Below are 12,519 nucleotides of genomic sequence, written 5' to 3' on the forward strand. Positions count from 1 at the left end.
TCTCACGCACACACTCTCTCGCATACACTCTCTCACGCACACACTCTCTCACACACACACACACACTCTCTCTCACACACACACCCTCTCACAGACTTAAGACACTCTACACTCACATACAAACTCTTTCTCACAGGCACTCTCAACCCCCTCAACCCAGACAGACAGACAGAGACACACACACGCACACACACACACAGACCCACATGCACACATACACATGTACGTTTGTAGGGTGAATTTGTACTTGCAGAGTTACATTGTACTTTGCTCAAAAACTGCATGAATTCATGTAAGACTCTGTTATCTCACCTTTTAGATTAGAATCAGTCTAAACATTATGGCACAGACAGAGAACACGAGGGCTAACATCTTCAATATATTGTCTAGCTAACACCAATTGTTACAGATAACCTGAGAATGCAACTTTTTGAAAAAAAACCTTTGTGATTTACACATGAAAGAAGTGAAACTATTATGATATTCGAACAGATGAAAGACTCAACAAACAATCAACGTATTTTTCAATGTATAATTTCAGTTGCATCATACTGTAAACTTTTGCTATAAATTCTGTGTCTTACGATTGTGTACTCCACAACCACTTGATGAAGGAGCGGCGCTCTGAAAGCTAGTGCTTCCAATTAAACCCTGTTGGACTATAACCTGGTGGTGTGTGATTGTCAACAATAGTAGAGCAGTCTAGACTACAAAGATTGAGTCATATGATCAGCAGTCTTTGACAGTAAAGATTTCTGAAATTCCTTGGCTGGAATTCTGAAATATGTTTCTCAGATGTGTTCTCCATGACGTTTTTGATTTACATACACTGAAGTTTCGTTCCAGGATGGTCCTGAGACCCAAGGGGAAGGATCCTTTCAATCCTTATTAATTAATCCCTCTAAAAGATGGCAGACCTTCTGTATCTGAAGGTGCATCTCTTATTGATCCATCCCTTAGTCTGGTATGCCTATTTATTTCAGATAGCTCAGTTTACTTCAGAAATTATTTTTTGAGAGCTACTGAAATGTGATAAAGCAACACTGTTGTGCCATCTTTCTGCTGAGGGAATTTTGTCAATGTGCTTTTGCGGTTGGTATTGCATTCTGGGCAATGTGAACAAATGCTGCCTGCAAGTGGCATAGTTGACCCAAGAGTCCACAACATCATTACTGAATGTAAAGAAGATGAGCATCATTTTATTGCAATGGTGAACTTTGATTTTGATTAACATCGAAATATAGTTCAAACTGGAATATTGTATGTAAGAGGATCCAGTTCAACAGAAGTTGGTCTTGCTTTTGAGATTGTAAGAGAATTTGAAATTATAAACTATTTCTTTTGCTTTGTTAGGAGATGACCATCCTCCAGTCCAGTCAGAAGAACCTTATTCAGAATACTTGTCACGCACAGAATCATACTGGATTCAACTAGCCAAAGATAATTTGGGCCAAACTGCCAAAGAGAAAAAAGCTTTGAAGATGGCACAAGCAATGGCAAAGACATTTTATGATGGCAATGTTTGATGGTCAGAATTATGCAGATCTGAATTCTTGTCACTAATCATTTGTTAATATGCTGAAGTTTATTGTTCATTAAATTTATTCAGATATTTTGTTTTCTACTTTGTAAGCTTCAAGCCAATTTCAGACAACTTCAACGTTGTTACCATTTAAGTATGTTTTCTGAATCTCGTTTCATTAACTTTACTTCTTCAGCATCCCATTGATTTACAGTGATTGTACTGCTTTTTCAATGAGTTTGGTTTTAAATATATTTTGGGTTTTTCTAAATACTTCATGGCAAAGTCAAGGTTATTTGTGAATATCCCTTTAACTTTACTGTAATATAGAAGAAAAAGAAAAATAACTTTTCTTGACCAACATTAATTATTTGCACATGTACTTCTGGCATAAGACTCAAGTTTAATAGTAATTATTAAATGGGAAGCACTGTCCATTTGGTTTGCACATAGCAGTTAAAGAAATCAACAAGAAAATGAGCTTGAATTGTATTTCAATCTTAGACTCAACCACTAAAATGTACATGTTTTGATTTGGGGAGTTTCTCCAGATTTTGTTTCCTTTGCTTGGTTGGAAGAGCACTTTTGTACTAATTAGGAATCAAACTATGATATTATTTTGCCCTTCAAATCTGTGCCATTGTACCCTATCTATTCCTCTTAATAATTGAAAACTTTGATCAAATCATCCCTTAACCATCTAAATTTCCCAGCATATAATCTCATTTGTACAAGAATACCTCATCATTTTAACCTTCTGAAATCCAGGTATAATTCTACCACTGATTTGTATGACTGAAGCAAGACTTCTGCCATCTTATATTCTAAATCTTTAAAGGCCCAAGTTTCATTAACCTTTTTGATTATTTTCTGTGCCTGTTCATGACAATTTAATGATCTTTGGACCTTTTACTATGCATAGCTTTACATCATTTACTAATTAACTTGGTCAATATTTTTTGGGCTGAAACATCTTCAGGGCATGTGCCCGAAACGTCGAATCTTCTGTTCCCTAGATGCTGCCTGACCTGCTGTGCTGTTCCAGCAATAAAGTTTCAGCTTTGATCTCCAGCGTCTGCAGACCTCACTTTCTCCTCCAATATTTTTTGGGTTCAAGGTACAGGACTTCATGTGTGCCTATATCAAAATCTATTTACTTAACCTTTCAAATCTGGTTTTATGTTTCTACTTACATAAGAGTAATGTGGCAGGTATTGGCCAGGGTGCTGGCAATGACTTGTTACTGTATTTTATTTGCATAGCACCTTTAATGCAGTAAGACATTGCCAAGGCACTTAACAGAAGTGTTAACATACCACTTATTTTACTGTTAAATACACTATAGCTTAAGCCATCATCTGTTCTCTGGATCTCTTTCATTAGCAAATCAAACTGACAGGCCGCATCTCTCGCATCTCTGACTAATGTGCTGGCTTTATTGGGAAGCACAACTTTTGTCAGTAATAAGTTAGCACTAAAGAAGAAAAAAGTACAGTATGCAATCTCTGACAATATGGTTGTTTTCAAACTGCTGAAATATCAATGCACAAATCAAGGCTCAATTACAATTTCTTAAACAACGTTGGAAGCCGTGATAATTTTCACCTATTTATTATGTTTGGGAGGTACTGGTAGCTATAAATATAAATGGCCTTTGAAGACTGCAATACCTTTCAATAAGATCTCAACTGATACCCTGTCTCAATTGATACCTTTTCAATTGATCCAGTGTCCCTTGATTTCTTTAGAATCCAAATCTATTTATCATGAATATACCCAGTGACTGAGTATTTACAGTAGAGATTTCAAAAAGATTACAATCCTTTGAAATATTTCATCTCATTTTTGTCCTATGTTATTGTAAGACTGTAACCCCTAGTTCTAGACTCCCCAACCAGGAGAAATATCCTCCTGACATGTATTCTGTTGACCCCTTAAGAAATGTAAACATTTCTCTACTTTCTAAACTCTAAGGAATAAAACAAAATAGTTGATTCAGTCACTCCCCAAAGAATAATCCCTGATTCCATGATAAAAGCAAAATATTGCAGATGCTGGAAATCTTAAAAGCGGAAAAGGCTGGCAAAATTCAGCAGATCTGCCAACCTTTTTGAGAGAGAAACATTTCAGGTTTGTGCTTCTTCAGAGTTGTTCCACTGAGGCAAGTTTATCCATCTATAACTGAAGAAGCCAAAACTATGCAGTATTCTAGTTGTAGTCTCACCAAGGTTCTACATATTTGCAGGCAGCCTTATTTACTCTTAATTGTAAGTTTGTTAGATTGACAGGAATGTTGAAAGTGGTGTTCAACAAGGATTTAGTACTTGGTTCAGAAGTACAATTTCAAAATTAATGGATAATATCAGATTGGAGAGTAGATGATACAGTGGAGGACTACAATGAAATAAAGGAAGTAATTAACACATTTGCAGAATGATTCAATAATTGTCAAGTTAATTTTGTGGATGTAGGAAGCAGAAGAGTGATCTTTATCGAGATTTATAAAATCATGCGGGGCATAGATGAGGTGAATAGCCAAAGTCTTTTCCACAGGGAAAAGGCTTTTCCCAGGACCCTACTGCTAAGTGTATAGGGCTTACCCTGATTTGTCTCACCAAAATGCAACACCTCACATTGATCTAAACTCCATCTGCCACTGCTTGATATTGGTCCATCTAATCAAGATCTTGTTGTACTCTGAGGTAACCTCCTTCGCTGTCCACTACACCTCCAACTTTGGTGTCATCTGCAAACTTAATTACCATATCTCCTACATTCACAACCAAATCATTTATATAAATGACGAAAAGCTGTGGACCCAGCACTGATCCTTGTGGCATACCACTGGTCACAGGCTTCCAGTCTGAAAAGCAGCCTTTCATCACCACCTCTGTCTCCTACATTTGATTCAGTTCTGTCTCCAAATAACGTGTCCTCCCTCTATTCCGTGTGATCTAACCTTACTAACCAGTTGACCATGAGGAACCTTTTTGAATGCCTAACTGAAGTCCATAAAGATCATGTTCACTGCTCTGCTTTCATCAATCCTCTTTGTTACTTCTTCAAAAAACTTGATCAAGTTTGTGAGACACAGTTTCCCATGTACAAAGCCAAGTTGACTATCCCTAATCAGTCCTTGTCTTTCCAAATATATGTACATCCTGTCCCTAAGGGTACCCTCCAACAACTTGCCCACCAATGTCAGGCTCACCGGTCTATATTTCTCTGGCTTTTCCTTACTGCCTTTCTTAAATAGTGGCACCATGTTAGCCAACCTCCAGTCTTACGGCACCTTACCTGTGACTAAATATCTTAGCAAGGGGTCCAGCAATCACTTGGAGAAAGTGAGGACTGCAGATGCTGGAGAGCAATTTTCAGCCCAGCAATCACTTCCCTAGCTTCTCACCTGATCAGGTCCTGGGAATTTATCATTTTTGTGCATTTTAAGATGTCCAACACCACCACTCTGTAATATGGGCATTTTTCAAGATGTCACCATTTCCCTACATTCTATATCTTCCATTTCCTTCTCTACAGTAAACACTTGCAAAATACTAGTTTACTATCCACCCCCCCAAGCATCTCCTGCAGTTCCACACACACATGGCTTTGCTGATCTTTAAGGGGCCCTGTTCTGTCCCTAATTACCTTCTTGTCCTTAACGTATTTGTAGCATCCCTTTGGATTCTCCTTAAATCTATTTGCCTTTTATAAGTTTAAAACACAAGCTTTTGATCCACTCTTCCTCAAATTGAATATGAAAATCAGCATTTGACAAATCACTGCAGCTTGGGTGTCTATAATGAGCTCATTAATTAATTTCCTCTCCGATCTGGTATAGTCTACACCCTGGTTGACATAAGAACATGCTGTTTTAAAAAAACTGCCCTGGAATAACTGTATGGACTCATCATCCAGGCTACTATTGCCACCCTGATCTAGTCTATTTGCATACCTTTCTCATAAGATCCCTTTATCTTTTCCTGTATGCTCTGTCCTACTGTTTGGTTTGTGTTACAATGTACGTAAACAATTTCCAGCAAAATGAATTCAGCATCCCTTCCCTCCATGGCACCAAAGCAGTGTGCCAACTACTTTAAAATGTATCCCTCTTGGGTTTAAGGAAATGAGGATGATGCAGTAAAAAGGGGAGCAATGCATGTTGGAGGCATATGTGTTTTACTGGGGACAAGTAAAACACTAATCATTATTTAATAGAACAGCCCTTCAAACGCAATCTTGCGTCCTGGCTGTCAAAATGTATGCATACTTAAATATTCTAATCCCAATCTTTGACATGTTGTAGTAATTTGTGGTAATGGCTGTTAGATTGTGTATATTTTTATTTGCACTGTAACCTGTTTCATTGCAAGTAATATGTGTATTCAAATACAAAGCCTTTAGTTCTGTCTTTTCACAATTTTTGTAATTTTATCTTTTGTAATCTGTTGTTATACTCAGGTTTGTACATTCTGTCCTTCAAGTCATGCTCTGATCACCATTTCCCTCATTACTATCTTGCTCTCTTCCCTTGCCTGCTATACTGAATTTATCAAGTATTCCCAAACTTGTTCTCTCAGCCACATTGTTTAGTATAGCCCTGTCTATTCCCCTAGTTTTATGTTTTGCAAGAACATTGATCCCAGCACAGTTCAGGTGAAGATCTGGTACTGCTCCCACTTTGCCTATTGCTGGTGCCATTGCCCCAAGAATCTGAAACCATTTCTCTCACACTGATTCTCTGTTTACTACAATGTTTTAGCAGGTGTCGAAATGCTCAATCATTGCCTCATTTCTGCTCTTGACCCCAGTAAAACTCATACTGTCCCCCACTCTCATTGATCCCCTTTTTACAGTTCATTTTTATTTCCTTATGTCCAAGAGGCACAAACTTTCAAGTATATGACACACAACACACAAAGTTGAACTATTTGTTGGCAAATCTAGCTGGTCTACATTAAGCATTACTGTGAAACACTCTGCTAGAACTGGGCATAGTCATAGAATCAACGCCTTGCAGAATTGGGAGATTTGATCCACGTAGACTATCTATAAAACAATCCAATCAGTCACTCTATCCTTGTGGCACTGCAAGTTTTATTTCCCTCAGGATCCCATCCAATTTCTTGTGGCAGTCATTGACTTTGGTTTCACCACACATGTAAACAGAGGTACAGAGTTACAGTTCTTTGCGTCCCCTTAAATCCTTATCCCGCTCCCTACAAAATCAAATGTAAACAGCTCTTATTTGTTACATTAACTGTAAGATCATAAAACCATAAGACATAGAAGCAAAAGAAGGCCATCAAGTCTGCTCTATTCTTCAACTCCACTTACCTACATTTTCCCCATAACTCTCCATTCCTTTACTGATTGCACTTAATGACCCAGCCTCAACAGCCCTCTGTGATAAAGCTCTCAGAGGGTACAGATTCAGTACCCTCTGAGAAAAGAAATTCCTCCTCTCTGTCTTAAATGTGCAACCCCTTATTCTGACATTATGCCCTTTGATCTTAAACTCTCCCACAAAGGAATGAGGACAGATCTGACTGGAGTGGACTTTGAGGATAAACTTGCAACTGATGTCAAGACAGACAGCAGGAGACAGATATATAAATATATAAAATGAGAGAAGCCAAAGTGAACATAGGCTCCTTAGAGATTGAGGCTAGGGAAATAATAATAGGGAAACCTGTGAAATGGAAGGGGAGTTGAAAAAATACTTTGCATCTGGCATTATGCTGGAAGACTCCAGACACTAAATATTCAAAAGCCAAAAGGAGGAGAGGAAATAAATGTATCTATTTAATTAACTTGTAACTCTCGCTAGAGAAGAAGTGCGAAGGAAACCTTAAGTCCCCTGGACCTGATGGGATATTTATATTAAGTGAGTTAACTACCAGTAATTTTTAGATTCTGGAGAAGTACCAGAAGTTTTGAAAACTGCCATAGTCATACGGTCACAGAGATGTACAGCACGGAAACAGACCCTTCAGTCCAACTCCTCCATGCTGATCAGATATCCAAACCCAATCTAGTCCCACCTGCCAGCACTTGGCCCATATCCTTCTAAACCCTTCCTATTCATATACCCATCAAAAAGCCTTTTAAATATTGCAATTGTACCAGCCTCCACCACTCCCTCTGGCAGCTCATTCCATACATGTACCACCCACTGTGTGAAAAAGTTGCCCTGTAGGTCTCTCTTATATCTTTCCCCTCTCATCGTAAACCTATGCCCTCTAGTTCTGGACTCCCACACCCCAGGGAAAAGACTTTGTCTATTTATCCTATCCATGCCCCTCATAATTTTGTAAACCTCGATAAGGTCACCCCTCAGCCGACGCTCCAGGGAAAACAGCCCAGCATGTTCAGCCTCTCCCTATAGCTCAAAACCTCCAACCCTGGCAACATCCTTATAAATCTTTTCTGAACCCTTTCAAGTTTCACAACAACTTTCTGATAGGAAGGATACCAGAATTGCATGCAATATTCCGACTGTGGTCTAACCAATGTCCTGTACAGCCATGACCTCCCAACTCCTGTACTCAATACTGTGACCAATAAAGGAAAGCATACCAAATGCCGCCTTCACTTACCTTCCTGTGATTCCACTTTCAAGGAGCCATGAACCTGCACTTCAAGGTCTCTGTTCAGCAACACTCCCTTGGACCTTACCATTAAGTGTTTAAGTCCTACTAAGAATTGCCTTCCCAAAATGAAGCACCTCGCATTTATCTGAATTAAACTCCATCTGCCACCTCTTGGCCCATTTGATCAAGATCCCATTGTAATGTGAGTTAACCTTCACTGTCCACTACACCTCCAATTTTGGTGTTATCTGCAAACTTACTAACTATACCTCTTATGCTCACATCCAAATCATTTATATAAATGATGAAAAGTAGTGGACCCAGCACCAATCCTTGTGGCACTCCACTGGTCGCAGGCCTCCAGTCTGAAAAATAACCCTCCACCACCACCCTCTGTCTTCTACCTTTGAGCCAGTTCTGTCTCCAAATAGCTAGTTCTCTCTGTATTCCGTGAGATCTAACCTTGCTAACCAGTCTCCCATGGGGAACCTTGTCAAACGCCTTACTGAAGCCCACATAGGTCACATCTACCGCTCTGCCCTCATCAATCCTCTTTGTTATTTCTTCAAAAAAACTCAATCAAGTTTGTGAGATGTGATTTTCCCACGCATAAAGCCATGTTGACTATCCCTAATCAGCCCTTGCCTTTCCAAATACATCCTGTCCCTCAGGATTCCCTCCAACAACTTGCCCACCACCGACGTCAGGCTCACTGGTCTATAGTTCCCTGGCTTGTTCTTGCTACTCTTCTTGAACAGTGGCACCATGTTAGCCAACCTTCAGTCTTCCGGCACTTCACCTGTGACTATCGAGGATACAAATATCTCAGCAAGAAGCCCAGCAATCACTTCCCTAGCTTCACAAAGAGTTCTAGGGTACACCTGATCAGGTTCTGGGAATTTATCCACCTTTATGCATTTCAAGACATCCAGCACTTCGTCCTCTGTAATATGGACATTATTCAAGATGTCACCATCTATTTCCCTACAGTCTATATCTTCCATTCCTTTTCCACAGTAAATACTGATGCAAAATACTCGTTTAGTATCTTGCCCATTTTCTGCGGCTCCACACAAAGGCAGCCTTGCTGATCTTTGAGGGGCCCTATTGTCTCTCTAGTTACCCTTTTGTCCTTAATGTATTTGTAAAAATCTGTACCTGACATATGCTTCCTTCTTTTTCTTAACCAAATCCTCAATTTCTTTAGTCATCCAGCATTTCCCATAACTACCAGCCTTTCCTTTCACCCTAACAGGAATATACTTTCTCTGGATTCTTATTATCTCATTTCTGAAGGCTTCCCATTTTCCAGCCGTCCTTTTACCTGCAAACATCTGCCTCTAATCAGCTTTTGAAAATTCTTGCCTAATACCATCAAAATTTGCCTTTCTCCAATTTAGAACTTCACGTTTAGATTTGGTCTATCCTTTTCCATCACTATTTTAAATCTCATAGAACTATGGTGGCTGTCCCCAAAGTGCTCCCCCGCTGACACCTCAGTCACCTGCCCTGTCTTATTTCCCAAGTGTAGGTCAAGTTTTGCACCTCTAGTAGGTGCATCCACATACTGAATCAGAAAATTGTCTTGTACACACTTAACAAATTCCTTTCCATCTAAACCCTTCACACTATGGCAGTCCCAGGCTATGTTTGAAAAGTTAAAATCCCCTACCATAACCACCCTATTACTCTTACAGATAGCTGAGATCTCCTTACAAATTTGTTTCTCAATTTCCCTCCGACTATTAGGGGGTCTATAATACAATCCTAATAAGGTCCTCATCCCTTTCTTATTTGTCAGTTCCACCCAAATAACTTCCCTGGATGTATTTCCAGGAATATCCTCCCTCAGTACAGCTGTAATGCTATCCCTTATCCCTCCTCCCTTTCTATCTTTCCTGTAGCATTTGTGTCCTGGAACATTAAGCTGCCAGTCCTGACCATCCCTGAGCCATGTTTCAGTAATTGCTATGATATCCCAGTACCATGTTCCTAACCATGCCCTGAATTCATTTGCCTTCCCTGTTAGGCCCCTTGCATTGAAATAAATGCACAATGTAGCATCTTTATTTAAAACAAGTGAGGGAGAGAGAAAACATGTGTCTATAGTTCAAATGGCATAATATCTGTTCTTTGGAAATTTAATCTGTTATAAAGGATGTAATAGTATTTAGACATGTATAAAATTAGTAAGCAAAGTCAACATAGCTTTATGTGCTTGATAAATTTACTAGAATTCTTTGAGGAGTTAACAAGCACACTAGATGAATGTGAAGCAGTGGATGGAATATAATTGGATTTTCAGAAGATGCTTGATAACATGCCACACTTTAGGCTACTTATTAAGATGTAGGTATGGTATCGGAGCTCGTATATTAGCATAGTTATAGGATTGGCTAATAAAAGAAATAGGTTTGGGATTAGTGGGGTATTTTCAGAATGGTAACCTATATCTCATGGCATGCTGCAGGAGCCAATGCTAGGGCTTGAATTATTAGTGTAAGGATGACACAAAGAGTTGCAGACGGGTATAGACAGGTTAAGAGAGTGGCAAAAACTTGACACATGGAATATAATGTGGGGAAATGTGAGATTAGGTGCTTTGGAACGAATAGAGGAGATAAATATTGTTTGAATGGAGAAAGACTGCAGAAAGTGACAGAACAGAAGGATTTGGGAATCTTTGTCCACAAAAACCTAGTATCCAAGTTCAGTGGGTGATAGGAAAGGCAAATGGAATGTTTGCCTTTATTTCAAAGGGAACAGGGTATGAAAGTAGGGTGGTTTTGCTAAAACTAAACAAGGCACTGTTTAGACTACAGCTGGAATACTGTGAGAAGATTTAGATCCCTTACCTTAGGAAAAATATACTGGCATTGCAAGCAATCCAGAGAAGGTTCACAATGCTGACAGCAGGTACGTTGTGACTGTCTTATTAGGAGAGGTTGAGTAGATTGGGCCTGTCTTCATTGGAATATCAACCTTACTGAAACATACAAAATTATTAGATGACGTGGCAGGGTAGATGCAGAAATGTTATATCTCCTTGTGGGAGAGTCTAAGCCCAGAGATGAGGAGGAATTTCTTCTCTCACAACGTTGTAAATCTATGGCATCCTTTACGACAGAGTGCTGTTGAGGTTGGGTCATTAAGAATAATCAAGGCTGAGCTAGACAGATTTTTAATCATTAAGGGAATCAAGAATTATGGGGAAAAGGATTATCAGAATCGCAGAACAGACTCCATGGGCTGAGTGGTCTACTTCTGCTCCTACATCTTATGATCATATTGCCTTGACCAATACATTTCTTTTCAAATTAACTAGGCTATATTGTCACTGAAGCAAACAGATAGAACTTATTATTTTTAATAGTTTACCAATTGACTTACAATATTTAGCAGTTTCATCACCAAAGAGACAGGAAGGAAGCTTTTATTTCTCAGTCAAGTAACAAAACCTCTCATTCTTCTAAACTTCAATGAGTACAGGCCCAACTTATTCAATCCCTCCTCAAAAGCAACTCTCTTCATACCTGAGACCTTTCTCTGGACTCTTCCAGTGCCAGCATTCTTTTAAATATGGGGATCAAAACTTCACAGTATTTCACCTGCGGTCTAACAAGTATTTTTTGCAATTTGAGCAAAGCCTCCCTACTTTTATACTTTATTCCTTTCAAAATAAAGTCCTTCATTCCATTTGCCTTCTCTGTACCCGCTGAACTTGGATACTGGCTTTTTGTGATTCATAGGTGAGGACTCCCAAATTCCCCTGTACCATAGCTTTCTGGAGTCTTTCTCCATGTAAATAATGTTCAACTCCTCTATTCATCTTGGCAAAGTGCATAAACTCATATATCCCCATGTTACATTCCATCTGCCAAGCTTTTTCCTACTTGCATAATCTGTCTATATCCCTCTCCAGACTCTTTGCATAATCCTCATCAATTGCCTTTCCAACTATTTTTGTGACATCTATAAACTTGGCTATAGTATATTTGTTTTTCTTATCCAGGTCATTAATATATATTGTAAATAATCTAGAACCTGTCATAATTTTGTATACTTCAATCGAATCACCACAATCTCCTTTGACCAACCTAATCTTGTCGGTAAACCTCTCATCCCTGAAATCATTCTAGTTAATCTGCTCAATACCTCTCAAGAACTGTCACATATTTCCTGAAGTGTGATGATCAGAATTTGATACAATATTCTACTTATGACCTAACCAGTTGATAAAGCTTCAATGTAACATTCTTGCTTTTTCAATGTTTCTATCTAAAGTTCAAGGTCCCATACGTTTTACAAATTATTCTCTCAATACATTCTCTCACATCCAAAGACCATCCCCACTGCAACCCCCACCTTCTCTGGTCCAACTGTCTTTGCACACCCTTTCGATTT

General features: G+C 39.0%; 1 protein-coding gene across 2 annotated transcripts in view; it reads left to right on the plus strand.

The window, feature by feature from the left end:
• klhdc4 (kelch domain containing 4) overlaps positions 1-1,612 on the plus strand; it is an 87,476-nt gene extending 85,864 nt beyond the window's left edge. For both annotated transcript variants that reach the window (XM_043706814.1, XM_043706813.1), the window contains exon 11: positions 1,354-1,612. In XM_043706814.1, the coding sequence (XP_043562749.1) occupies positions 1,354-1,526 (173 nt within the window). In that variant the 3' untranslated portion in view covers positions 1,527-1,612. The remainder of the gene's footprint in view (positions 1-1,353) is intronic.
• The last annotated feature ends 10,907 nt before the right edge of the window (positions 1,613-12,519 follow it).

This window comes from Chiloscyllium plagiosum, chromosome 17 (genome assembly GCF_004010195.1).
Source record: "Chiloscyllium plagiosum isolate BGI_BamShark_2017 chromosome 17, ASM401019v2, whole genome shotgun sequence".
NCBI classification, from domain to species: Eukaryota; Metazoa; Chordata; class Chondrichthyes; order Orectolobiformes; family Hemiscylliidae; genus Chiloscyllium; species Chiloscyllium plagiosum.